At 51.2% G+C, this 25,951-nt stretch overlaps 7 protein-coding genes and 1 pseudogene across 8 annotated transcripts, besides 1 other annotated feature; 3 read left to right on the forward strand and 5 right to left on the reverse strand.

Moving 5' to 3' along the window:
• Positions 1 to 25,951: part of a sequence feature (contig 1.100 1..337251(-1)) that runs on past both edges of the window.
• On the reverse strand, positions 1,021 to 2,252 carry rasB (Ras small monomeric GTPase RasB; the record flags this gene model as incomplete). The annotated part of the gene is made up of 4 exons (XM_658344.2): positions 2,171 to 2,252; positions 1,729 to 2,078; positions 1,207 to 1,665; positions 1,021 to 1,161 (listed from the first exon to the last, which is right to left on the reverse strand). The coding sequence occupies exons 2-4, from the start codon at positions 1,804 to 1,806 to the stop codon at positions 1,021 to 1,023; spliced, it is 678 nt and encodes a 225-aa protein (XP_663436.1). The 5' UTR covers positions 1,807 to 2,078; positions 2,171 to 2,252.
• Positions 6,153 to 7,381, reverse strand: ANIA_05831 (uncharacterized protein; the record flags this gene model as incomplete). Its single annotated transcript, XM_658343.2, has 3 exons — positions 6,153 to 6,376; positions 6,440 to 7,327; positions 7,373 to 7,381. 3 exons carry the CDS (start codon positions 7,379 to 7,381, stop codon positions 6,269 to 6,271), a joined length of 1,005 nt encoding a protein of 334 aa, XP_663435.1. The 3' UTR covers positions 6,153 to 6,268.
• Positions 7,601 to 8,532, reverse strand: ANIA_05830 (haloacid dehalogenase, type II). The gene has a single exon (XM_658342.2). It carries the CDS (start codon positions 8,461 to 8,463, stop codon positions 7,672 to 7,674), a length of 792 nt encoding a protein of 263 aa, XP_663434.1. The 5' UTR covers positions 8,464 to 8,532; the 3' UTR covers positions 7,601 to 7,671.
• On the forward strand, positions 11,577 to 15,598 carry ANIA_05829 (putative nuclear migration protein; the record flags this gene model as incomplete). The annotated part of the gene is made up of 2 exons (XM_658341.2): positions 11,577 to 14,562; positions 14,613 to 15,598. 2 exons carry the CDS (start codon positions 11,577 to 11,579, stop codon positions 15,452 to 15,454), a joined length of 3,828 nt encoding a protein of 1,275 aa, XP_663433.1. The 3' UTR covers positions 15,455 to 15,598.
• On the reverse strand, positions 15,836 to 16,188 carry ANIA_05828 (cytochrome b5-like heme/steroid binding domain-containing protein; the record flags this gene model as incomplete). Its single annotated transcript, XM_658340.1, has 2 exons — positions 15,836 to 15,913; positions 16,012 to 16,188. The coding sequence occupies 2 exons, from the start codon at positions 16,186 to 16,188 to the stop codon at positions 15,836 to 15,838; spliced, it is 255 nt and encodes an 84-aa protein (XP_663432.1).
• ANIA_05827 (putative mRNA splicing factor RNA helicase (Cdc28)) lies at positions 16,519 to 19,905 on the reverse strand (the record flags this gene model as incomplete). The annotated part of the gene is made up of 1 exon (XM_658339.1): positions 16,519 to 19,905. The coding sequence occupies one exon, from the start codon at positions 19,903 to 19,905 to the stop codon at positions 16,519 to 16,521; it is 3,387 nt and encodes a 1,128-aa protein (XP_663431.1).
• On the forward strand, positions 20,196 to 22,161 carry ANIA_05826 (annotated as a pseudogene). The gene is made up of 5 exons: positions 20,196 to 20,355; positions 20,450 to 20,603; positions 20,674 to 20,908; positions 21,006 to 21,488; positions 21,544 to 22,161. Coding segments are annotated over exons 1-5 (1,650 nt in total).
• On the forward strand, positions 23,966 to 25,129 carry ANIA_10733 (putative RNA binding protein; the record flags this gene model as incomplete). The annotated part of the gene is made up of 2 exons (XM_658337.2): positions 23,966 to 24,384; positions 24,427 to 25,129. 2 exons carry the CDS (start codon positions 23,966 to 23,968, stop codon positions 25,127 to 25,129), a joined length of 1,122 nt encoding a protein of 373 aa, XP_663429.2.

Here is a 25,951-nt window from a genome sequence, read left to right on the forward strand (position 1 = left end):
TTTCGATATAAGCCCGCAGTACAGAATAGTAAGTTAACACGTATGAATCATCGTTATATTACTAGTATTTAACCTGATCGGTTTGGCGAGTGTACCCAATTGTTGTTATACATTCTAGCTGTAATCATATCATTGATGCATAAGCTTCTATCGGCAATGCTGTACTCATCAATATTTTGGGTGCAGATGCATCAAAATTCACAACTCAAAAAAAAGCTCAGCCGTAGGGTATCATATCGCAATGCCTGCTAAACGGTCGACTCCTCTTCTCTTGAACCTGCTAGTTCTGTGGCCGCCACTAGGGTCCTTCTGACACCTGGCCACTCCAATCTCGGCGAGAGGGAAATTCCTCGGTATCAGGCGTAGGCGGAGAGACACGAAGGCAACCAAGCCAGGAAACTTCGGGGAAATGAGGATGTAAAGGTGGGAAAATGAGGAATCGGGGAAAAGGGAAATTTCGAGAAATGGTACGCCGGAAGAAAAAGTTGATGGATATCGCCCCAGATCCCTGACCCCTTAAACACACGGCGAGAATCCTCACATGTCCAGACACCTGCGATAGATTCAAAAATAAAATGGTCCTCCCGAATAAACAATAATAGTAACCATAAGCCCTTGCACGAAGCATATTCACATATCCACCTCCGCAGCCGCGGGTCGTCGGCTGAGGGCGAGAAAAAGAGGAGCGAAAGATGGCAAGCAAGCGGTCTGAGGACCACCAGCGCTTCTGATAGCCAATATAGACAAGAGAAGGATATCGTCATGGAGCAAGCTCGCACGATTTGTCTAAAAAGCGATTGGGAAATGTTGTAGTAGAGGATAGATTGTAGGGAGAGGGGGTGGGGGGAGAAGGGTGATTGCACTCAAGCAGCCGGAGCATCGATCGCAAAGTTGGTAGAAGAGGTGTATATATTTGAGTGTCCCTGAGAGCGCTTCGCTGCCTGCACAGCATCTGATATTCATCAATCCTCGACTCAGGCCAGGGAAACGGTGCAATCGGCCGGCGCCAAAATCTGTAGCTCACAGGATTTGACACTTGATACCGCCGCGGTGTCGAGGGCGGTCGGGGCGAAATGTCCTGGGGTACTCGGGGCCAGAGTCACGCATCTGGCCAAGACCAGTCGTCCGGCGAGTGTCCTGGGGTCTTTGCTGTTGCATGCGCTGGCTGCGCAGCATTCTGACGACATCGTAAAACGCCTTCTCAACGTTGATGCAGTTCTTCGCGGATGCCTCGACAAACTCGCATCCTAGGTCTTTAGCAAGCGCCTGGCCTTCCTGGGCCGAAACCGCCCGCTCAACCGCTTTGTCACTCTTGTTTCCGACCAGCATTACGGGAACTGGAAGTGGTGGCCCTGAGGGCGAGCTCATCGGGGAGCCTAGATAGCTGGCGCCAGACGGCGAGCTGGAATTCGCAGACTCCTTGACCATCTTGATTTGGTTGTAGAACTTCGTTATTCTGGAGAAGGAAGCACGCGACGTAATGCTGTAGACGAGGACGAACCCCTCGCCGTCCCGGATCCATTGGTCGCGTAGTGCGGTGTACTCCTCCTGGCCGGCAGTATCGAGGACCTCCAACATGCATGACTGCTGATCAATGACGACTTGCTTGCGATACGAATCTTCAATGGTCGGATCGTATGTTTCGACGAAATGGTTTAGACACAACTAATGGCAAAGCATCTGATTAGCCATTCAGAACAACGCGGCCGACCAGAGACAATGGCTAACCTGAATTGTGAGAGCAGTCTTCCCGACACCACCATCTCCCAGCACCACCAATTTATAGAGAGTCATTTTTCCGGCCATCGCGACCTGAAGCTGGGCGCCTCTCCAGGGCACCTTCTGCGGTTGCGTAAAGAATAGAAAAAAAAAAGAATAGAACACAGGAGATGGAGAAGAAAGGGCCAGAAATGGGAAGAATATCGATATTTGGAGGGAGAAGGGAGAAAATTAGAGCGTTCTATCAGGACACCCCGATGAGCACGGACTTCGTGGAAGCGGAGAGGAGCGAAAAGCTGGGCCTAAAGGAACGGGCTATTTTGGTGGTAGTGCGATTATTAGCCACCGGAGAAATCGACCTGCGTCGCTTTAGGCTGCTGTCTCAATGCACATGCCAATGCCGCAAGAGCAGCAGGAATGGCTTTTCTTTTAGCCGACAATAACCACGTACCTCTCAGCTGAGATTTAGAAAGAGTCTCAGATTGTGCTTTTGGATCGATTTTGGGGGAATGGAGCCACAGATGAGGACTCAGATTCTGGAGGAGGGGAGGGGAAAAGAACGGGGCCTCCAACTAAAGTTTTGGACTCGAGCAGCTGTCGCAAATAAGCGGCCACCAACAGCTGCCGAACAGTGCAAGTCGGATAAACAGAAATTCCTCCGAATATGCCGGCGAATGTAGGGGAAAAAATAGAGGGAATAAAGATGTTCAGGTATTAGATAGCTTTGACGGTGTACTGAAGAAGTAATCGGTATCGACTCCCTGAGCTTTGGGTGAGACAGAATTGTCTGGCTGGTGCTGCCACGTGAGGGGGGAACAGGGGAGCGGAGATCGCTGGTTTCCTTATCTCGTTCCAAGGCAGAAAGACCCAAGTAGTGGAATGCGAAAGACCCGGGAGGTCAGAGTGTAGATCAGAGGAATCTACCAGCAAGCGGGAGCTGGAATTCTCACTCGAAAGAGGCCGTGGACGAGGGAGGTTGGATGGTGTGGTGATGCCCTGAAGGCGGTTCCGAGTGAGTAGTCGGATAAGGAGGAGGGAAGGTGGAGGGGGGTGGCAGAAAGATAACACTGAAGCGGGCAGGGAAGAGGAGCGAAAGCGAAGGAAAAAGAAAGTAACTTTCTTGATAGACTTGACACGCCGGCGCAGGGAAGAAAGACTAAGAATTGGACGCGATGATCTCAGACTGGTCGCTGAATGCAACGGATGCGAGAAGAGTTGAGTTGACTCTAGAAAGTGGCGTAGTACGTCTGGGGCTGGCTCATAGCACTGAGTCTGGCACTGGCAGAGAATCGGACCCACGATAGGAGTCTGCCATCTCCGCGCATTATATTGATCTGTCAATCTCCGTTACTGCAATTATTGTTGGTCTGAATTATAGGTACATCTGGTTCACAAGCCTCTCCAGCCTCTCCAGCCTTTCAAGCGCGTCTCTCTTTGTCCTCTACGTTCCTCATTCTTGGGCGCTGGCTCTCGGCCCCTCGCCCAACATCTAGACTCGTGCTCGGGTATCAGCCTGGGACCAAGCAAGCTACCTGACTCTTAAACGTTCGTCAACCTTGACGGCAAACCAACGGTACCGTATATGAAGGAAGGAGCGAAGGAGACAGTCTCGGGTAGACACAAAGCTGGGCTGTTCCAGAGCGGATCCGCACCTAGCTCTCCCCACTGGCCAAAAGTCTGGTACTAAGCTACGTACCCTACGTACAGAGTACTCGACTCCGTATAGTACAGTCAGGGATGGAAATCAAGTCCATTTTCTACCTAGTTCGTTCATAGGGAACGACACCACACTGTCGCACTTCCATACTATTGCAGACCCCATCCAGCTACTTTTACTTAAGCTTAAGGGCGCAGCAACAGGGCGTAGTGTCCCAGGCTGTCGTTTGGGGCCACTGGCTAGTAGTTACACCCGACCCCAGCCGGAAGCAAGCCGAGCATTCCGCGGCGAATAGCGGAAAGGCTAGCACCATCTCCCAGATTCCTGGGACTTCTTGAGCCACTCTAAGTGTCATGTTCAACCAAATTTATCACGCCTTAGAGTAGATCAAAAATAGGTCTTTGAATCACGATTGAAAGAGATGCGCGGAAGCCCTGGCCTCATTCGAAGAGAGGATTGTGATTCGGCCTGGAACGGATGCAGGATATGTGAAGGAGCGGGCTTTCTTTGATTGCGCGCTGTCCGATCACCGTCGACTGACAGTTACAGTACTCAGTACTCAGTACTCCGTATAAAGGCCAAATTGCTGTTCTTACCAGTTCGGGTTAGATCCAAAGGGTACATCCCCTGTGGGGCGGAAGAAGGTCCCACTATTGAGCTGCCCCTATTGGTATTGACGATACTCCAATTTCTCTTGGCTCATTGCTTTAACAGCTCCCCATGATTGAATAGACTGCTGTGAACGGGGGAAACGCCATATATGCACACAAGTATTAAGCCTGCAGCCCTGAACGCGCCGACCTGCCCGCCTGGGCCATTTGAAGTGAGCATCTAAATGCCCGGCCCGGTCCAGAGCGGGAGAAGTTTCCATCTAGCTAGCAGTCTAGCAGGGATTGTTTTGGGACCGTCGCTCCTGCCTCGTGGAAATCAGGTACAGGACGGGACCGACGGGACGGGTAAGCGAGGGCTGTGCGGCCTGCTGAGCTCGCTTGGTGTCTCGTGTGCCCTCGGGCGGCATATCAAGATTTAGCCTATGAGATCGCTAACTGGAAGAGGAAACCATATCCTGGTGAGCGTTCCTGGCTCAACGGGGTTCTTTCTCGTCTCAGCCAGAGCAGAACAACGGTCTGTACTTTTGGCATTTGTAGTGCGGACTTTCGGGTCTCGCTCTAGGTCGCACGAATTCAGCATTACTGGACTAGTCGTGTCCCGGACCCGTCTCCTTTCCATATTTCCACGTGGGTTGGTGCAGAAATACAAACGGGTGTTCCACCTGGCGGGCTGCCAGGCCGACCAGGAGTAACAATAGCACACGGGACGTCGAACACTATGCGGCGAATTGAGGACTCTGTGGTCCATACCGCACACTGGTATGTGGTATGCGGGTATAACTCTGCAGCGAAATCCAGTATGTCAGGCATTAAAGGAACATTCACTGTCGACCTCCCTACAGAGTCAGAGTATCAATCTTTCCCCTTTTACTCCGAGCCTGAGGTACCCACAAGGAAGTCAGACTGTTCGTTTGCGTAGCTCAGCGCCCATGGGTGGCGTCTTGGAAGTGCTCCGTACGTAATAGGGTGCTTGGCCAGGAAGACAAACTTATCTCTGTCCGTGCTCTACTCAATGTAGTATCTTCAAAGTTGAGCGATATTGCTGCTGTAGCCTGTAAGAACATAGTCTGCACGAAGATGCATGCATGATCTGGAGTTAATGCTGCAATGCAACCATAATCACATAACAGCTTCTCTAGTTCGGACCGAAAGCCGCGACAGCCGAGCATCAATTATTCTGGAAAACAACCAGGACGTCTGTCGACCTGTCCACCTTGCTTCTCACCAAGATCCAGCCGCCAATTGTATACGGTATAGTGATCCGAGTTATTAGGCCCGCCAATTCCATCACATCACTTTAAGGTATCCCATATCTTAGGCCAAGTGGTCTTGGTCGAACTGAGTTCGAAGACTAAAGGATGGCAGCGAAGCTTGCGTATTCATTCGGTAGTTAATAGCCCCTTGGTGGCCATCCTGCCGTCTCGCCCGCAGTTGTGTGATTGGCAATTGCCGAAGGGTTGAATATCTGCGTCTTAACACTGGTTGGCTTAAAGGAGACTCGAAGGATCGCCAGTTTATTTATCACAACCAAATCTTGATTTCTTCGATTTTCGCAAGGCTTGGTGGTGGTTGGTGGTTGATTATCAGATATGCAGCATGCAGTCTGGTATGTGCTATGCCGGCTTGAGCGAGACGTGCATATGGCTCTATTCGTCTCTGAATCCCGAATGGTTAAGCACTGCCTCGCTCGTGGGGTAGTTAACACTCACAGACTGACCTAAGCGGATCATAGAGTTAGGATTCAGGAGACGCCTCGTACCAAACTCAGGGATGGGGGAGCTGAACTGTGTACTGGGTATGGATCAATGAAGCCCCGCTGCCCGCCCCGCACAAGCCTGATGACTGACTCATCCGGCATTTATCCTACCGAAGTTATACTTATCCAACGTCTCGTCTTCGGAATTAACTCGCCTACTGACTTCGATAGTCCGGAATGGGGCTCGTATACTGACAATTAAAGTCTGCCGGGCCGTTTGGAATACGGTGTTGTGGTCACTAGACACCTATAGTGCCTCCTCGGATGGTGCTCGATCTGCGCGAGCTTCCATACTCTCGGGACACGGCAGAGCCATGTGCTCAAGCGCAGCAGCATCTTCTAACAAAGATCTTCTACGGAGTCGCCGTATGAATGACGTGCCATTACTTTGCCATGTAAGGGAATTGGATGACGAACCACACGCTATGCATTACGCTAACAAGCCGCAGGGCTTCGTAACTGCAAGGAGACGGCAAATTCCCGTTTACAACTCAAAATAAGCCGGTGGATGATAGTAAACCGGATCTACGCGTCACGCGGCAGGATATCGGGCTTTGGCCCAGCAGGCACAATCAGCTGGGAGCTATCAACGCTTTGTTTCTTGCCAAGCGCCGCCAGATAGCCGAATTTGTACTGTTGGATTGTCAGCTGTCGTGTCAAGTCCCTGCGCCAGGATGGAATGGCCCGTCGACTTACAAGGCCCAAGAAGGTCGTCTTCCCAAACGCCCCTCCGCGCGTCTTCTCCGACTCGTCGTAGTACAGCCGTCGGTACCACGCGTCAATCAGCGGGTAGTCGTGTCGGATCATCTTCAGGTTGCATTTGAAGATTAGGTAGTATGCCACATCGAACCGTGCGATTGTCGTATACAACCGCACGTCTGCCTCCGTGATATGCTCCCCAAAGAGATACGGCTGGTGCCCGGGCTGGGCGAGGTGCCCTTCGATGCGGTCCAACGCCTCGAAAAGCGGGTGCAGGCTTGCCTCGTATGCCTCCTGCGTCGCAGCGAAACCTGTCTTATACACCCCGTTGTTGATGCGGTCGTATACCCACTCGTTCATCGCCTCAATCTCACCCCTCAGGTGAGGGGGATACAGCCCGCCACCAGGCTGATTCACTTCGCGCCGCTCCTCGGGCAGTAAGTGATCAAACTCCGTGTAGAACATGCGAATGATCTCACTGCTCTCATTATTTACAATCGTCTCCTTCTTTTTATCCCACAGCACGGGAATCGTATATCGTCCCTTATACTCCGGGTCTGCTTTGAAATAGAGCTGGCTGATCGTCGTAAATCCATACAGCGGGTCTTTCTTTGCTGACCCGTTCCGTCCGGATTCGGAGAAAAACCAGCCTTGGGACCCCAGTTCGAAGTCGCAGACGACTAGCTGGATGATGTCTTCGAGGCCCTTGAGGGAGCGTACGATGTTCGTCCTGTGAGCCCATGGACATCCGTAATTTAGGTATAGCACATAGCGGTCCTTTTCGGCGGGGAAGTCAGCGTCAGGGGATGCTGATACCCAGGAGCGAAAGACCGAGTCTTTACGTCGGAAGTGACCGTCTTTGTCGGCGTGTTTGTATGTCTCGTTCTATCAAAATCAGTAACCAAATGAACAGAGATTAAAATCTCGTACCTCAGCCATGGTTTTACTTGCACTGTATATCATAGTTCAACATTGTTCAGACAACTTGTTTTTATATTATCTTAGTATGCCTATCTTCCATTACTAATTGCTTATGCCGTCAACGTCATGGTTTGGCATATGAGGTTCTACAGAGTACAAGATTTATAATCAGAAATCAGATAGTTTGGCGTGATGTCACGGGACTCCAATATGCAAGTAAGGCAACTGCACGAATTCTGCCGTGGTACAAGCGTCCATTAGACAGGTAGTGTAGTACACCCTACCAGTAATTCAAGTTAGAAGCTCTACTAGGTCGAGATACCCAGCCGTCTCGCAACCTCTACGAAGCCATCCGGGCTGTCTTCCATCTCCACGGCCAGATCGACATATCCCTCCTGGATGGCGTGATCTAGATTACCAAACTCTTCTCCAACGCGCTCAACGTAGATTGTCCCGAATCCGCAAGCCTTGGCCGCTTTCAAATCTTTCAAATGCGCCGCCACAAGTATACACTCCTCGGGCTTGAACCCCAGCTTCTCAGCAGCCCCCAGGTATACACGCGGTGACGGCTTGTAGGCGCCAAAATGTTCGGCGCTCACGATATCCGTGAAAGGAAGCGAGGCATGCCGCACGAGGTCCTCGAGAAGTGAGACGTTGCCGTTGGACAGCGTGCTTGTGCGGAACTTGCTGCTTAGCAGCTTCAGCCCTTCCACGGTATCATTCCACGGCTCGAGTCTATGCCAGCACTGAACGACGTCTTGCAGTTCGCTCTCCGTAAAAAGCTCGTCTAGCTGTCGAGACCGAAGAATCTCAAGAAGTGAGTCGTAGTGGTGTTGATCGATGGAGACGAAGCCGTTAGACGGATCGAACGTCGATGTGAATCGACCGTATGATGCGCGCCAGTCCTCGGCCATGCTGTGCCAATTATCTTCTGTCATTGCCGATGCCTGTGCACGGATATCATCCTGGAGCGATTCTCGATCGCTACGGAGGGCGTTTTCGCTGGCTTCTTTCAGGGCTTTCGTAACGACCTTGCGCCATTGAACTGTGGTGCCGAAAACATCAAAGAAGAGAGCTTTGGTCTGCGGTCTGAAAGACATGGTATCGTCTCTAATCGGCCTTGAAACAGCGAAAATCTTAGTTCACCGTGGTACTTCAATAAACATAAGATATCAAACTCAAAAGGTTGATGAATGAAGGGAGGAGTCTGTTATCTTAACGCCATCGCGGGCTTAGTCATGCGGGGAACGGTTCTGACGGGTCTGGTTGCGAATAGGAGTCCGGCTCATTTCGGAGTACTGTCGAGATGCTGGTTCCTATCCAACTCAGGTGCTGTTGACCGCTCACACTGCCGAAAACCAATTCACCTTGGAAAGTAACTAGCACCAGCCATTGTCGGAAGAAGGATGAAGACAAAGTGCTGCTTTTGGTCAAACCGCGTCTGCTCGCCGAGGTTCTGACTCATCACGTCATCACGTTACCAGTATTTCATATTGACATCTGAGCCTTCCCGACCACGCGGGAGATTTTCTCCTTCAAGCCTCGCGTTGGTTGACAGGAAGTTAAAGTTGTTAGCTGGTATGACAGCTGCAGCCTGGTTGGGCAAGCAATATCAGCGGCGTCGCGCTGCGAGTCAGACTCCCAACATACTTGCCTGAGCAAGTGGTCTAGTCTCGATAGAACAGAGAACCGGGACGATGGGACGTCAATCGATGGCCCCAGATGATATCGATAAGCGAACGCGACCAACGGTGCTAATCATGGACGAGAATTCGCCGACATCCAGCAAATTGTTGTCATCGCCCAGCATCGTAAACGAGCACTCAAAATTCAGACATGGAGTGGCGTGGGTCCAGAGAGACTCCCGACCAGCTTGCTCGCCCGTGAAGGTCTCGCCTCGAATAGACTGGCAATCGCGTTCGACTGGGTTTGGATTCGGTTAGCGCACATTCGTCTGCACTTTAGCTTTGCCATCAGAGCAACATCAAATTGAAACAGCGGGAGACCTGCTTCTTCTGCTCAAGGCCGTGCCCCTGTAGCTTAGCCATCACCTGATCCCCTGATCACCTGGTTGGCACGGCAAGGTCAATTGCAGCACAGTGCCTGCAGGCAACAAGCCTTACTGGGCATATGAGAGAGTAACATGCAGGATATCTTGGGTGACGGATCTTACACCCAAAGCGGCATCTGCCGCGACCGCAGGAGGGCATCCACGGCACTGAATGTCGAAAGGAGGATTAATCTACAGCTTAATCAATCGTTCATTTACACAGGTGATAGTTAGTGGATGGTCCGGAATCGGCGAACCGTGGAATTAACAGTGGAGAGCTCTACAGCTGTGGCGGATCCAAGGATCCCACCCGACCAGGTACAGGAGTAAAGGAAAACAAATCGAATAATAATAATAATAATCCAAGGGCTTAATTATTATTATTCCTACTACGGAGGACTTGCCCAAAGCCCCTGATACCGAGATGAGCTGGCAGATGAAGGGTTTCAATAATTACTCAGAGTATATTGGGTCTGATTCGAAAGAGCTGATCTGTGCTTGCAGATAATCTGATACGACGGCAGCAAACAATCCTATGGTGACATTTGTGCTGCTGCGATCAGTTTTCCTTTGTACTGGCCGGGCTTATCGGCTGAAACACGGACCATGAGCTCCCTAAAATCTGGAAATTGCCTTACGACGATCGTCTCCAAGGCCGCGACTCTTGGTCGTCTTGGTCGCGTATCTCTCCAGCTTTCCGCGTTAGTGTGCGGCGCAGGCCTTGATGGTCTGATGGTCTCTCTGATGGTCTTTGATGGTCTCCGATGGTCTCTGATGGCCGGCTTGGCTTTATGTCACTGTCAGACACCGGCCGAAGCCAGGACGCGGTGTTTGGATCCTACGCGTGCGAGGCGATCCCGTCCAGCGTACGAACAACACAAATCCTCAAAACACCTAGTCTTCGGAGAATATCCCTGGTGACGCCTGAAGAAGCCTGTGATGATCAAGAGCCTGCCTAGGTGGACGGTTTGAGGCAACCAGTGGAGCCCGCTGTGTGACTGGACTTCCATCACGCGCTAAAGAGGGAACTCCCATCGTGTCGAGTATCGAACGTCTCTTATATTAGGGGCCATTATTATTGATATGGGGTTCCGCGATAATTATTGGCACGCCTCTTTCTTAGCCCAGCGGACATTTTCTCTTTTCTCCTTTTCGCATCCTTCGGCGTGGTTTCAGATCCATTCTTGTTGCTTGCTCCCCCTTTTCTTCCCCATTGATTGGCCGTGGATTTTCCCCGTGCACAACGACACTGGATACGTTGAAGTCACCTTTTTGACATCACGGCCAATGACGCCCCTGATTCGAGTAGATCCCTCATCGCCGTCGTCGGGATTTCTCGATTTGCCGTTGCGCGACAGACCGGAGGCCAGGCAGCTCTGGTGGGGAATCGAGTGGCTCCTTGCTAGTCGCCTCTTCCCCATCCCCTAACGAACACCCCTGGACGAGCTAACAGTGACGAGCACTCTGGAATCTTAGCATGGGAAATTTGCCATGGCTGGCCCATCAGGTCCTCTGCTCGCGTTGCCGCAAGGCTCAGTTTGCGATCTTACAACGGCTGACTCCGTACTTCGTGCATCGCATTTCCCCCCCCTCTTCCTGCGAAAGGCGAGGGATTGGACGATAGCCAACGTTAGGGACACAGGGTGTTGCAGATACTACCTATTCCTGCTCCCCCATCTATTTTAATCTTATGCGGTTGTCTTACCCTGTCTTCTCTTGAATTGTCTATTCGTGACTCGATCTGCGATCACGACCTCCACTACAAAGGAGAACGCGCGGACTCCAGCTGCCATTATCGAAACCTCCTGGGCTCTGGAGTTGGTAGAGACGGTGTACAGTCCGGTATGTACGTATTGACTACGTCCGCCCAGATGGTCTCGCATGCGCTTTTGATTTCCACATGTTTCAACTCGAAACTAACTAGCTCATGCTTCCAGAATAGAAACAGCGGCAAGGCCTTGATGATAATCACTGCTGCTGGCCAGCCCCGTTGAAATCTCGACTGCCTCCTTCGTTTACTGCTTGATTGCCTGGATAAGCTACATAGGTATAGTCAATGGAAGCTTTCTAACACGACGGTCTACTCGCGCGTGTGCATGAGAGCCGACGATTGCAGCTCTGACAGAGACCTTGTTGCACTGTGATGGTCTAACTGCAGACGCCATGGCCACGGAAGCGATGTATCAAAGCCCGCCATTAGCGAGCGCATTCCCAACGCCTTCTACAACTCCAAAACGACCACCTTCCATGCATGTCCGGGGTGACTCGTCTCCAGGTCCAGTGGTATCGCCTGTATCGCTCCCCAATCACGTTTCCTCTCCCGAAGGACGCAGCGATCTCGATTCCATTGCTGATGAGGACGTCATATCGCCGCTGGATCCCCGGAGATTCACGCCGACCTTGCACGCCTCTCTTGTCTCTGAAATTCTCGCCCTCCGACGAGACGTCGAGAGCAAGACAAAGGCCATTGACCACTTGGAGAACAGCCTCGACGAGTCCCGGATAGAGAATGAAGAGTTGGCTCAGCGGCTGGCCAAGCACTCGAAAGAGTCTCGGTCACTGAAGCAGCAACTGCAACTTCTGGAAGGTGGTAGCTCTTCGGCCCTTACTGAGCTAGCAAAAGAGAGGGACAACGCACTCGAGGGGGTAGCTGAATTCCGCAGGAAACTTGAACAGGCGCAGAAGAAGGCTAGAAGCCGCGATGAAGAATTGGAAAGAACTACGAAGCTGTGGACTCGGGAAAAGGAGGCCTGGGATGGCGAACGGAGGAATCTGGAGCGGAAAGTCCATGTGGTCGAGGGTCGTCTCAAAGCTGTCTTGAACGAAGTTGCAGCCGCCCAGGCTGCCAACTCCCGCGAGCCTTCGATAAACGATGCACAAGACGCAGGGAAAGAGGCGTCCACCGGCAAGGACAGTGACTCCGTTAGCATGTACTCGAGCAGCCAAGGACGCCGCCGGACCAGCATCACGAGTTTGAGTAGTGCTGGGAGTGATGAACATCATGGACTTGGTGAGGGACGTTATTCGGTTATGAGCGCTGCCGGTATGCTAGGTTCACAGACAAACCTTGCAGACGAGCTAGCATTTGACGAAGAAGATGAGTTCGACCTTGATGATGATAATGATGATGATATACCTCAATCCCCCGAGGCGCTTCCTGAAGAGCGCCCCATCTCGGTTCATTCGCAAATGTCTCATACCATGAGTAGCAAGGCACGAAAAATCCTTGGGCTTTCGCTTGATGAGAAACTGGACAGCTTTGCCGTGAAAGCTGAGGCATCTCCAGTGCTCAAGAGCCCTTCAATTGACCGGACTCCGCCTACTGAATATCAAGACAGCGGTGTCCAATACTCCCCCCCTGCATCGCCCAATCTACCTCTAATGGCTGATAAGTCAATTGAAGCGAATGTGGAAAACGATGTTTCGCTATATCGAACAAAGGAGAGCAGTACATCGACTTTGACCATCGACATGGTTTCGGCCTCCTCTCAAACTGTTGAGAGTCTTCCAACCCCTCCTTGGACTCCAAGAGTCGCTGCGCCTTTGGAGCTCCCAGCTGTCGACCACGCTGCTATGGTTCCAGCTTCTGTGCAAACGGATATTCCTGCCAAGATTGAAGCTGAAAGTAACCCTGTGCAGAAGCTCAAGCCGGCAAACATTGAGATTCCAATGATCACAATTCAGCCCCCCGTATCCGAACCTTCTTCTCCGCGGGGAAGCGTAGTCCTTCCTCCCCAAACTAAGAGTGTTTCCTGCCAGGCCGACTTGAGGGCAGTCACCGAAACTCGAACAACTGGCATTCAGACAGAGCCTATCCGCATCGATCAGCGTCCTGTCAAACTTCCAGCCAGCTTGCTGCCGTCTGCGATTCCAGACCTTCCGCTCAATACAAGTGCACTGGACCATGCTATTCAACCATACCGCGCGCCTTCTCCCAAGTCTGCCAAGAGTCAGAGAAAGCAACCGCCTCTTGTGGTTGAGACGCCTGCTGACACGACGGCGCTGAGCAAGTTCGGACATATTCAGGCTTACCCAGGCAATAACGATAACGGACCATTGTCAGAGGACTCGAAGCCTAACCTGAGACGGCCTTTGCGGTCAAGCAGTCTTTTCGCCGGCTTCGAACAGACAAGCGATGACGAAGCTGACGCCCCTAGGGACGTGTTCACGGACGATGAATTGCTAAATAGGCCCTTCGCGTCTTATAAAGTACGTAAGGGCAAGCTTGTCTCTGCTAATGAGCGCCGCCGCAGTCTAGAGGATGCCATGTTGCCCGACCTGACGGAGGATTTGAACTCCGAGTCTTATTTCGAGGCAGGAGTGGGTAACGACTTAACAAGCCCCCCAGGATCGTCTTGGTCGCGTTCCGGGACTTCAGGATTCCGGCAGCAAGATATGCGTAAAGCAGCGATTATATCCAGCGGAGCGGCCACACATGTGAGGCGAGCGCGTAGCCCAAGCGAGCCAAGCATCGACAGCGGCAGTGGTAGCAACGCATCAAGCGTAGCGCCTCCATTTCCTGTCCCAATCCGGCTCAGCTCGAGGAAATTCCCTCAAACCGGGAGCGATGGACGCCAGAGCCCAACGCCCTCGTCTCGCAACTTCTCTGATCGCCCGCGCCCGAGCATTGTTCGCCGTCCTACACTGCGACGTGTCCGCTCGGCGGCTGCCATGTCTCAAACGGAGCAGGCAAGCCGACCGACCACCCGGTCATCTCCTGCTATGTCAATATCTTCATATGGTCAAGATAGCCCTCGACATCCCCGCATGCCGTTTGACGATATTGCGCTGCCTCGGGATCGACAAAGCTCTAATGCGCGAGCGGCTCGTCGGCCAAGCATATCGCAATATCTGACCCACGAGCGTCATGAATCAACTACGTCTGTTCAGCCAACAAGTGTGGTTGATGCCATTGCGCAGACCATGGTCGGCGAATGGATGTGGAAGTATGTCCGCCGAAGGAGGTCGTTTGGTGGAGACAGGGACAATTGGGAAGGTCGCAACGCCGAAGAAGTGTCCGCCAGCATCACCAACAGCGGAGTAAGACATAAGCGGTGGGTTTGGCTTGCACCGTACGAGCGATCTGTCATGTGGAGCAGCAAGCAGCCAACTACTGGACCCGCGCTACTCGGCAAGAGTGGCAGGAAGTGTGAGTATCAGGTCCACCGTCAGTTGACTCTAAGATACTAATTCAAGCAGTGATTATCCAATCCGTCCTCGACGTCAAAGACGATAACCCTTTGCCAAAGGGCTTCAGCGGCTCGGTTCAATTTAATCGCTCCATCCTCATTCTTACACCCCAACGAGCTCTTAAGTTTACAGCCACCAGCATCGAACGCCACTATGTCTGGCTAACAGCCTTGTCATTCCTGAGCCATTCAGCGATAGGCCTGCAAGACCTCGCTTCACTCCCACCAGTGCCGCGGGAAGATTACACTCGCCCAGCGCCAACGGCAACCCTCCGCCGCAATCCTATTCGCGACTCCATCCGAATCGCCAAGGGCCGTCCGCGACCCTTCCCAAGAGGCAAGGGCAAACGGCCCTTCAATAATCAACCGGAACCGGTCCCTGAACTCCCCTATGACCTGGACGACGAAGTTCGAGCCTCGGAGGACGCAGCGGCCCCACCGACGGTGCCCCGGTTTTCGAACCATGCCCGCAAGCGCAGCAATACGGCGCCGAGAATGCCGATCCCCAACATCCGCAGCTTCTCGAGCCAGAATACAATACCTTCTGTACGGAGCTCGTCAGATGCTGCAGCGGGGTTGTCCTCGCACTCACGTGGCCTAAACAGTGTGCGGAGTAGCTTCAGTCACCGTACCTCAGAGGCGAGTAGTGTGCGGACAGGCAACTTTTTTGATGCTATCGGCACCGTGCGCATGGAAGCCTTTATTGACCAGACCGAATCGAACCGCTACAGGGCTGCGAATTCCCGCCGGCATACGCGCAAACCGTCCACTCCGTGGAGTATGAACCAGGGGTACCCTGAACTGGAGTCTCCTTTCGAAGAGGTTCATGAGGATCCATTCCACGGGTTCTAGCCTTGCTGTACTTATCTGCATTTCTTCTTTCTTCACTGGAGTTGTGCTTTCATTGATACCATCTGAGCGAATTGTTCGGGACTGTTTGTGAAGTGTATATATGAAAACCCCTATATATAATATTAATCCATCCCACCAATAATCATTCATTTATAGAATGAATTGAGTTCGACGCAAGTAGAAATAGACTGTATAACCGGTTTATCACGCAACATGTATGATATGCAGCTCCATCTCTAACACGATATACAGATACTAGACGACGTCAAAACACGACGTGGTATATAGTATACTCCAACCCTTCTTGGAGGTATAATCTGCTCCCGGTGTGATCGCAACCTTGCAAGACCAATAGTACTCAACAATCCCTTGCAGAACAAATCACAGCTTCGCACCCTCCTTGACCTCCCCAATCTTCAACTTGGGCGCATATTTCTTCAGCACACCATCGTTGTGGTACTATATCAAGAAGAACTAGTTAGCCCAGTGTTCACTATGCTACACACGAACCTCGCTCACGCGAGGTTCACAAGAGAAAGACTGAAAAGTGAGCCCACCTTCCAGAACTGCTTCGAGGCGTCTTTCCCGGCAACACGCTTCAAGATCTTTGCGCCGCCTGGGTGCTCGTCTACAAAATTTGTAACGTCGTAGACCGAGTTGTCGACGATGATGTACAAACCCTGGTCGGGTTTGTTGTGCTTGGCGACTTCAGCGGGGGTGAATGTTTTGCTCATTTTGGATGGCGTTTTCCTTTAGTTTTCGAACCGGATATCGGGATAAGCTTCAAAGTCTTGATGTATGGACAATAACAATATGAGAGGCTGCTGAAGTATTTAGAGGTACAGGTGGATGGGGATGACGGATGGGGAAGATGCGGGACAGTTGGCTGGACCGACCGCTGGGACTGGAGTCGAACCTCGGCTCTGGAATTCCGGACTCATGCCGCGGTCTACTCGTTTCGATTTGATTCATGGGGATTGTGATTGGTTTGACACGGACTGTTTCCTTGACATGGACTTTTTTATATCTTCTTTAAACTAACTATTAATTTGAATGTACATTAATCAATCACGACTCTTTCCCCCTACTGCCCCCTGCCCCTTCGGCTTCTTCTCTGTGCCGAGCGTCTCAAGGTCCTTCTTCTTATAGTAATGCGGTGCAACCTCAACAAGCCATTCCGCTTGCAGAGGCATGTTGCTGCGCATGTATTCCTTGCTTGTGAGAACCAGCTCGAAGTAGATCACCCACCGCGGGTTCACCTCGAAGAGCGTACTTGACGGGTGCAGGTATACCGTCTGCCCTGTCTTAATGGTGCGGTAGCTGTCACCGCCGCGCTGGAGACGCGCTGCGTTCGGGAAGAACCCGGCAGTAATGGCTTTCTGGATCGGTACGATGTTGTTTGAGCCACAAGAGCTGACGGTTACCTCGACGCGATCACAGAGTTTCGCGAGTTGATCGCGCACGTCGCGTGCTCGAGTAAGACTGCGCTGCTGAAGAAAGTTTTCTTTCGCCCAAACGTAGCTGAAGTCAGAGTCCACCCACTGGTTCCAGATGTTGAGGAGGGTAAGGTGGTCACCGCCATCTTTGACGGTAAAGCGATTGCGCGCGCTGTCTGCATGAATCTTCTTGTCCTTTGGTCGGAAGAAGAGTGCACTGGCTTCACCGAGCATTGAGACGATTGAGAGAACCTCTTCCACGCAGCCGTGTTTGTCGGCAGCCAAGATTGCCTTGGCAAGCATTGGGTCTGTTGGGAATTCAGCCATCTGCCGCCCAATCTTGGTAAGCTCTCCGCGGTCGTTCAGCGCTCCTAGCGCATATAGCTGCTCCAATGCTCTAATAATGGTCTCCGCCGGTGGAGGATCCATAAAGTCGAATTCAAGGAGCTGGTCAATTCCCAAAGACTTTAACATAAGTATTACACTGCTTAAATTAGTCCGCTGAATCTCAGGAGTAGTGCTCTCTTCCAGTTCGTTGTAATACGCCCATTTCGTATACAAGCGGAAACATTTTCCTGGACCAACTCGACCGGCTCGCCCAGCTCGCTGGTTTGCTGATGCTCGCGAGCAGGGAGTCACTACCAAACTCTCCATGCCGGTTCTAGGGTTGAAGACGTTCTCCTTGACGAAGCCGGGATCAATCACATAAACAATCCCATCGATCGTCAGACTAGTTTCGGCAATATTCGTAGCCAGAACCACCTTCCGCGCCTTGGGGGGAGTTGGCTCAAAGATTTTGGCTTGCAGATCGGACGGTAGATTGGCATAGATTGGACATATAATCATTTCCGGTATCTTATTCCCCAGCTTCCTCGCAGTTTCCTGTAAGCTCTGCTCGGCAGCCTCGATTTCTTCCTGGCCAGTGAGGAAGACGAGAATGTCACCCGGCCCTTGAGAAACGTGAATCTGAAAGACTGTCGTAATAGCGGCAGCAAGGTAATTGGCTTCCGGTTGCTGCGTGTAGTGGATATCGACATTATACATGCGCCCGGGAATATTGAAAATCGGCGCATTGTCAAAATAACTTTGGAACTTCTGCGCATCCATAGTTGCAGAAGAGATCAGCAACTTCAAATCCGGGCGTGCCTTCGCAATATCCTTTAAGAGGCCACAAGCAATATCTGTCGGAACCGTACGTTCGTGTGCTTCATCAATCATCAGGGCCGAATACTGTCCCAAGTCCGGCTCCGTAAGGAGCTCACGCAGCAGCATGCCGTCGGTCATGTATTTGAGCACAGTTTTGTCGCTTGTGTTGTCTTCAAATCGAATAGAGTACCCAACCTCGTTGCCTAACTTAACACCCATTTCTTCTGCAACGCGTGCGGCCACGCTCATAGCTGCGACCCGTCGTGGCTGCGTGCATCCAACCTTCATCCCGTTCTTGGTATATCCTGCTTCATGGAGGTACTGCGGAAGTTGTGTCGTCTTTCCAGAGCCGGTTTCTCCAACGATGATCAGCACCTGGTGATCGTGAACCGCTTGGATGATTTGATCACGAAACTGGTATATTGGTAGCTTTTTGCGGGTGTCTTCAATAGTCTGTGCCTTCTGCTCCGCCTGGTCGAGCTTTTCTTGTAACATGCGCTGTTCCTGGGTCATGAGCTTGCGCGTACCCTTCATCTGTGCGTCCATGGTAAAATTGATCCTTTGCGTATCATCAAAGACATACTCGTAATCGCCTTCATCTACAAACTCAGCTCGGTTGATCTGGGCTTTGGCCTTCGCAGTTTGTTCCATTTCCCATTCCTCATGCTCCGTGATGAATTTCTCCTGGCCGAGTTCATCACGCTCCACATACCGCTTGTAGAGAGCATCTTCCTTCTTCTTCCGATCAATCTTCCCCTTCTCCGTAATATAGTCCTCTGGCATCATATAGCCGTCACGATGGTCGTCAATGCGTAGTCGTTCCTCGGCGATGCGCAATACCTCACGATTGCGCGCAAACTCTTCTTTCTCCCTCCGCGTCAGGTTCGGGTTCTCGCGCAATTCCTGCGTCTCTTCCGCAACCTGTCTTCTCAGCAGAGCTAGCCGTTCTGTCTCTCGTTTCTTGAGATACTCCTGTCTTGACCGCAATCTAAGGTCTGGCATAGCGGCATCCCTGGCTTTGGCGTCATCTGCCAATGCTCGTCGCCTTGCAGCCTCACTATCCTTAGTTCGGTCCTCCACAATTTTTTTCGACCGTTTGTCGTCTTTGCTCGCTAGCCGCTTCGCTAATGCATCACGCTCCTCGAGATCTCGTTTTCGCTCGCGCTCTTTTCGTTCTTCGGGATCCAAATCGGCCGAACTCGCCCTAGAACGCGGCGACGCGGACCCATCTTCCAGCCTCGCTCTCTTTGATGGTGACTCCGCAAACTCCCCTTCAACATCCTGCTCTTCCTCCTCCAGAATCTCCTCATCGCCCCACCTATCTTCGAAGTCGTCAACGTCGCGCCGTCTTAACTTCTTCGATCGACGCCGGTCGCGGCTATTTTCGCGTTCCCTCTTCCGATTCTCGTTCTTATCCCAACGATCACTGTGACTCTTACTATTCCCATCTCCATCCCGACTCTTGTCGTGCGCCCTCCTCCCCCTGTCTTTCCTCTCGGTCTCAACACTCCTAGGCCCTAGCGAACTCCCAGTCCCACTTACACCCTCATAATCGACCTCATCCATATCCAGAAGGCGATATTTCTTCTTCTCTGTCCCCGCCGCAACTGTTTTCCCATCTCGATTCCCGCTCCCGGTCCCAGCATTAGTAATTGCGCTCGTTTCAGACTTCCCAACCCGTTTATAGAGTTCCGAACAAAATGAGCTAACCTCTTCTGCACCTGCATCCAGAAAAGGTGCTATCTTATCTTGGAGCGAAGAGGACGATTTGGCGGATGTCGCGGTGGCGAGGATGAAGTCGACGACAGTAGGATCCGACGCGTTCGCCAAGCGAAGGAGAGAATCGGAGACAAATGTACGGTTGTCCATATTGCTCTCTTTGCCAGTAGTAACAGTAATATTTGCTGCGAAGGTCGGATGGGAAATGAGATTCGAAACCGGGTGATTCTTTGCGCACGTTTCGGCTGTCAGAAGCAAGCATGCATTGTCGCCTTGTTATATCAATAATTGTCTTTAATGTTTGATATGCATTGGCATAAATAAAACGGTAACCTGACCGTTCAATTTGGGCCGAAGAACAGCTGGGGGATGCTCCGAAAGTAAAGAGGTTGACGCCGAGTCGGGGAGAATCTCGCCGCCTTCAACGCTGGCGCCAAGACATGTCCAGCTGGGTAGTGGTACCAGAACACCCAAGGCCAGTATTTCTTCATTCGGCTGCGATACACATACAATCGCTTTTTTTCTGTATAGTGTCAATCAGCATACGAAGTTACAGTTCGGCAGAGTACTCGCCAAGCATGTCCGATGCTCTAAGCAGCTGTCGATGATGAACCTCGATTGTGGAGTTTCCCCGTTTCTACGGAGTAGATCTCCGCGATCAAACCCATAACAACAACAATGGATCCTCAGGAAGTGGTCATCTCAGCTCTGAAAGACAGAAATCTGCCACAGAACCGCAATGAGATTGCAGCAGCTTTTCATGACAATATAAACAGCACCATATATGTGGAATGGGTACAGGAACACCTCAACTCGGACACACTTCTATCGCAAGAGGAATTGGAACTGTAGGCGACTTCCTGCCCGTTTACCTATCAGCCATGACGACTTGGTGCTAACGCTGAGTACCTCTCACAGGTATACAAAGCTCAAGGACTCAGGAACCTTGGCTGCTCTTTTCTCCAGCGTTAACTTCAATTCCACGCGACCTTTCCTGGACGACGATCTTCAGGAGGCAACAGAAGCGCTCAACATTTCCACAGCAGAGATAGAAAAGCAAACTGATGTTTTGACAACCCAGTATGAGATTTTGAGTCGACGGCATAAATGCAACAGCAATCGAGTATTCCAACAAAACAGGGAGGTGGAAAGGGTACGACGGAAGCATGAGGCAGAAAGGCAGAATACAGCTGCTACGGTAACTGTCTCCGGATCCTGATGATCATATGCCACTGCTAAGAAGTGCACAGATTAGCGAATTGGCACACGAATTAGAAGTCGGTCTCAAGAATGAAGCAGAGAAATCAACCACGGACGGGAAAAAAATACTGGCCGCTTTGACGGCGCGGCTGAAAAGCAACGACAGATTACTATCAGACCTGGAGGCTCTTGCATCAGGAGTAAAGTCTTCTGACGGTGAGGTATCTATCATGAAACGAACAACAGAACTGAGCAGTATCCTCTCTCGATATATTGCGGAAGAGATATACTGCAGACTTGATCGCTTGTACCTGGAGAAAGTCCTCAACGATAGCAATTCGGCCCCAGGCGCCACGACTGATAAGGATTTGGAGACAGCGGCCAGTCTGGAGCAGGAGATAGATTCTCTCTATCCCGAAATTGATATCTTGGCCGAAATATCAACCAAGCAACAATATGTTGAGCCTATACTACGGCAACTCCAAGAATATCATGGCCAGTTTCGCATCGCCTGTCATAAAAAACTTGACCTTGTAAGCTCCTCCGTTGTCTTGTCTGCCTTGCCGCTTAACCTGACCTTCACTGTAGATATCAAAAATTATTGGAGACATGACGACTTCTACAGAAAACCTTATCACAAGCCTCCAAGACCGCGAATCACTCTGCGCCACTCTTGAGGCTTTCGCATCTACATATTGGTCCGAAGTGGGTGACATCATTCTGGACTCGACTAGCTCAAGACGAGAGACAATGAGAAGGTTTTCCACGCAACCAACAGCACTGACAGTTCAGCCCGGAACGCACTCTGCTCCATGTCCAGACTCAAAGTGTTTAAGTGGGCTGCTACGCCGCTTGGGCCTGTCAACCGAGGCTGTCTTCCAGGACCCCGAAGCTGTAGGAGGAGTCCAAGCCTTAATCAAGGCACGAAAAAACATGCTTGATGGGCTGCACAGTTATGGCATTGCCAGTGACTCACCACTGACGGCCGAGATGCTGCCGACAGACCGGGCAACTAGGCTTCTTACTTCAGCGCTTCAAGCGGATTCCTTGTTCACAACCTCTCTCTCGAGCGTGGAACATGAGAAAAACCTCTCAGAGCTCGAGTCCAGGCTCAGCCGTATCCAGAAAGGCATCGAGAGGGTCAAGCTTGACGTTGTCTATCAGAGGGACAAGGACCAGGAAAAGTTCCTGGAAAGGTGGGGGTAGTGTAAGAATTGGTGCCAAACTGGAGCCTTGCTCGAGTCCATGGCGTCAGTGATAGAGTTTGACATTTTCCGGCTTGGATCGAGCAGTTCCTGTACCCAACACGTCTGCCTAGCAGAACAGGCTTCAATTCCAGTCATATCTCAATCGTCACAGGCCAACATAATCGATGCTTATAATTTGTTGGGCTGACTGTGGCTGGTGCCGTGGCACGTGGACGTTCCTGTCAAGTGTATTGAATATTGGACCATGACGAACAAACCCGATATCGTCCAAGGCAGGAGCTTCAGTGTAAATGGAGAGTTTCTCCAAGCTATATCTGCGGACTCTTTTCTTTACTCAAAGGGGAAGTTATTCTGGCGTCTGAGGTAATCTGGCAATTGATTTGCGCGTTATGTGCATAGCGGACATATTTTAGATATAGAAAAAGGCTCGAGTTAACCTACTTCGGGTCAGATTTCTTTGATAGCGGCCAAGCAATCCCTCTGCCATCTACTGTAGATGTTTGACCCTGGACACCTGTGCACAGCCACCAAAGCCCCCAGCCACATCCCGGTCCTAACCACAAGGCCCAATCATCCAACAAGTACACGCGCATTTCTCCAATCACCCTGAGAAACAAGGTCATTGCTCACCTGCGGTCAGAAGTGTTGGAATGACATGCAACCAGGGGCGACCTTAGTAGTGCGTATCGGCTCGTCCCGCTATCCAGTCGCTTCTTCTCAGATTCATAGCAGTCAACCAGATACTGCAGTCATGATCTCTCTCAGTAACTTCTGACCTCTATTTTTGAGTTTCAAAGGAGACAAATGGTAATAATAGTCCACTGTGACATCTTCAGTTTCAGGCTCAGCAGTCCTACCTCACACTGAGGAAGGGAGGCTCCCCCATTGTTAAGTCACCTGCTCTTTGTCCGACTGCGGCGCTCATGAACTTTGCCCGGCTGACTCGGTTATCCATGAAGGGGCGGACCTAGTGACTAAAAGGCAATTAATGGAAGTAGAAGGATATTCTTGCAAAAGCCAGGTGGGGGAAGATGAGATGAGAGAGCTGAAAACTGCCAGGGATGGTGGGCTGTGCCAGATCTAGTGTCATTTTCTGCCAGCTTTTACGTATATAGTGTTGGGGTTTGTTTCTTCAGCCTTGTCGGCCTGCTACTGATGCATGCTAGGCTGCAGTGGTATATGAGGTTAGGCAGGTACCCGGTCCTAGTAAGGCCTGTTCCCGGGGTGGGAGATTACATGCATCTCGTTTTTACCTTTCGGAAGGCATCTTTCTGGGAGCTTTCAGAACAGTCTATTCTAAACAGATATAAAGACGACTTTTTTCCAGCTCACTCCAGTCTTAAAATATACACGCTTTGTATATATAAACAGAGAAAGAAACCTCTGACTGATACCTCTATCCCGATACAAAATCAGGCGGTGTTGTTGAACCCATGACGTCGACCACATGTTCTTCATTCATGACTGCACTATGAGGGAGGCTATTTTCCTCACAGACTAAACAGTTCAAGGTAATTCCATCCTTTGTCAGTTGCTGCTATGTGGGATCTTTATGTTTTGGTCGCTGTTAGCCCTTTGTCGGGGTACTATCTGGCTCGGAAAGAAGTATATCTCGATCGAGCCAAACAACCCTTCGCCTATATTTGTACTCGAGACCACCTCACTACTCGAATTGCGTGTGTGCAAGTCGAAAAATCCGATATCGGTTTCCCCGACTCCATAGTATTTTGTCCTGCCTCAAGGATTTGACCAGAATACGGGACGTGCCTTGTTGAGAAACATTCGCTGACATATATACCCAAATGGAGATTCGAACAAGAAAGATCATTCACCGATACGTGCCCAGAGACGGAGGAGGGACATGCAGGCGTCCCAAAGTCCTCGACAGAGACGAATACTACTACAGACGCAATGTCCAGCACATACGGCCCGAGCAGAAGAACTCACCAACGTACCGCATAATCGAAACAAGGGAGCCATTGCGATCCCGGACAAGCCTAAACACATTGTGGAGACGGGATACATCGCCGATCCGGAGTAAGCCGTTCAAGATGCGCATGCCATATACAATCAGACGGGTGCCATCAGTGCCAGATGATTGTGGGCTTGAACCAAGAGGCCGAAATAGGTCTCCTCGCCCTTTCATCGTTGATTCCGCCCCAGAGATACAGTATGCTTGGCCAAAAAGCGGAAGACCAAGATCTCTCTCGCCCGAAATCAGGTGCGTTTCACCACGAAGGACGTCTTTGCCTCTACCTCGAAGACCACCTCCTCAAAGATCAATCTCCCCATCCCTGAGAAGGGAAACAGAAACAACCGTGTTTGTCGAAGATAACCCTCGACAGTCGCGCTCACTGGAACGCCCCAAAGGGCCCAGGCCTCCACGCGAGCGGACGCCGGTAGTCGAGCGCGAACCAGTTAGACGAAGATCGCGTGCTGTAGAAATTCACCAGACCCCAGAACAAGCACGAGGGAGGACTGAGAGCGCAGGGCGACGACAGGTCCGATTCGCAGAGGACATCGATTATGAAGAGTACGGAACATGGCCCCGACGGTGCAACGAATATCAGTTGTCTGAAAGCGACGATGACTTTCGAGACGAATTCCGGCGGCGCATTTTTGAGCGCAGGGTGCCGAGAAATGTCGAGGACAGGCCTAGATATCGGCGCATATCACCTGAGAGATCGTCGTACCGAACCACCGACTTGCCACGGGCTACAATCAGACCGAATCGTCTTCGGCCTCGAATCATCCAAGACGGAAACCGTGAGATCTTGGAAGATGGTGATCGTATCTATGCAAAGGCCCGGAGAAGAAGATATGAAGATCGAGAACTCCCCGACTTGATGTCACATTCAACTGCGCGATGGAGACGTCGATTTGACGATATTCGGGACTTCAGCTCTGACGATGATAGTTACATCCGCAGCGCAGGCTCATGGCGCTATGGTAGGCGCTGGCTCTGAGAGAGCTTTTTTGTTTCCAGAAGCTTGAGTTTATATTTTGGGAGTTGCGGAAGACTTTCATTTACCAATTTCTTTTGTTTGTGTTGGACATTAAAGCGGCGCTCAAGAGGACGGAGTCAGGCCATGGTTTCGAGTTACCAACAATATCATCGAGTCATTCGATCAACTTGAGTAGGATTAATATATGCTGATGATCATGCTCTCGGTATCAATTTCGCGTGATTTTCGGCACCGAGGAACCTTCGTAGTCTATTACAGCATGCGACAGATGGCGGCTACTTAAATCAGGGAAGCGCCGCCCGGTAAACACAAAGACTAGTGTCTGCCCGACCAGGTCAGAACCCACAAGGGTTTCATCTCAACTGAGACCAGTATCCATGATGATACCGCGAGCTTACATTCACCGACTTGCTTCATAATGAGATATACAGACCAGGCGACGGTAGTGCGCAGCAACAAGTGATCTAAATCGCCTATTGACTTGTCTACTCGCCTCTCCACTTCTCTTGGGCAGGTGCTGCGGCCTCACTGTAGGTACTGTTTCGATCGATTCCTGGATGGCTTGCCTAACAGCTCTTGGAATAGGTCTACACCCTAACCCGAATCTTAAGTCAAACACCTTTGCGGTACGTCGAAGCCGATGAAACGACTCCTTTAGGGCACCTCTTCATCCTTCATCCCGCCCTGAACCCCTCTACAACCCCTCGCCGCTTCTCCGTTTCCAAACCGGCTTGATCTACGACTACGTGTGCGAAAAAGAGTTCGGGCGCAGTCCGACCATGCCCGTTTCATCACATTATCGCGGTATATCTATTGAAACAG

Source organism: Aspergillus nidulans, chromosome I, assembly GCF_000011425.1.
Source record: "Aspergillus nidulans FGSC A4 chromosome I".
Classification (NCBI taxonomy): domain Eukaryota; kingdom Fungi; phylum Ascomycota; class Eurotiomycetes; order Eurotiales; family Aspergillaceae; genus Aspergillus; species Aspergillus nidulans.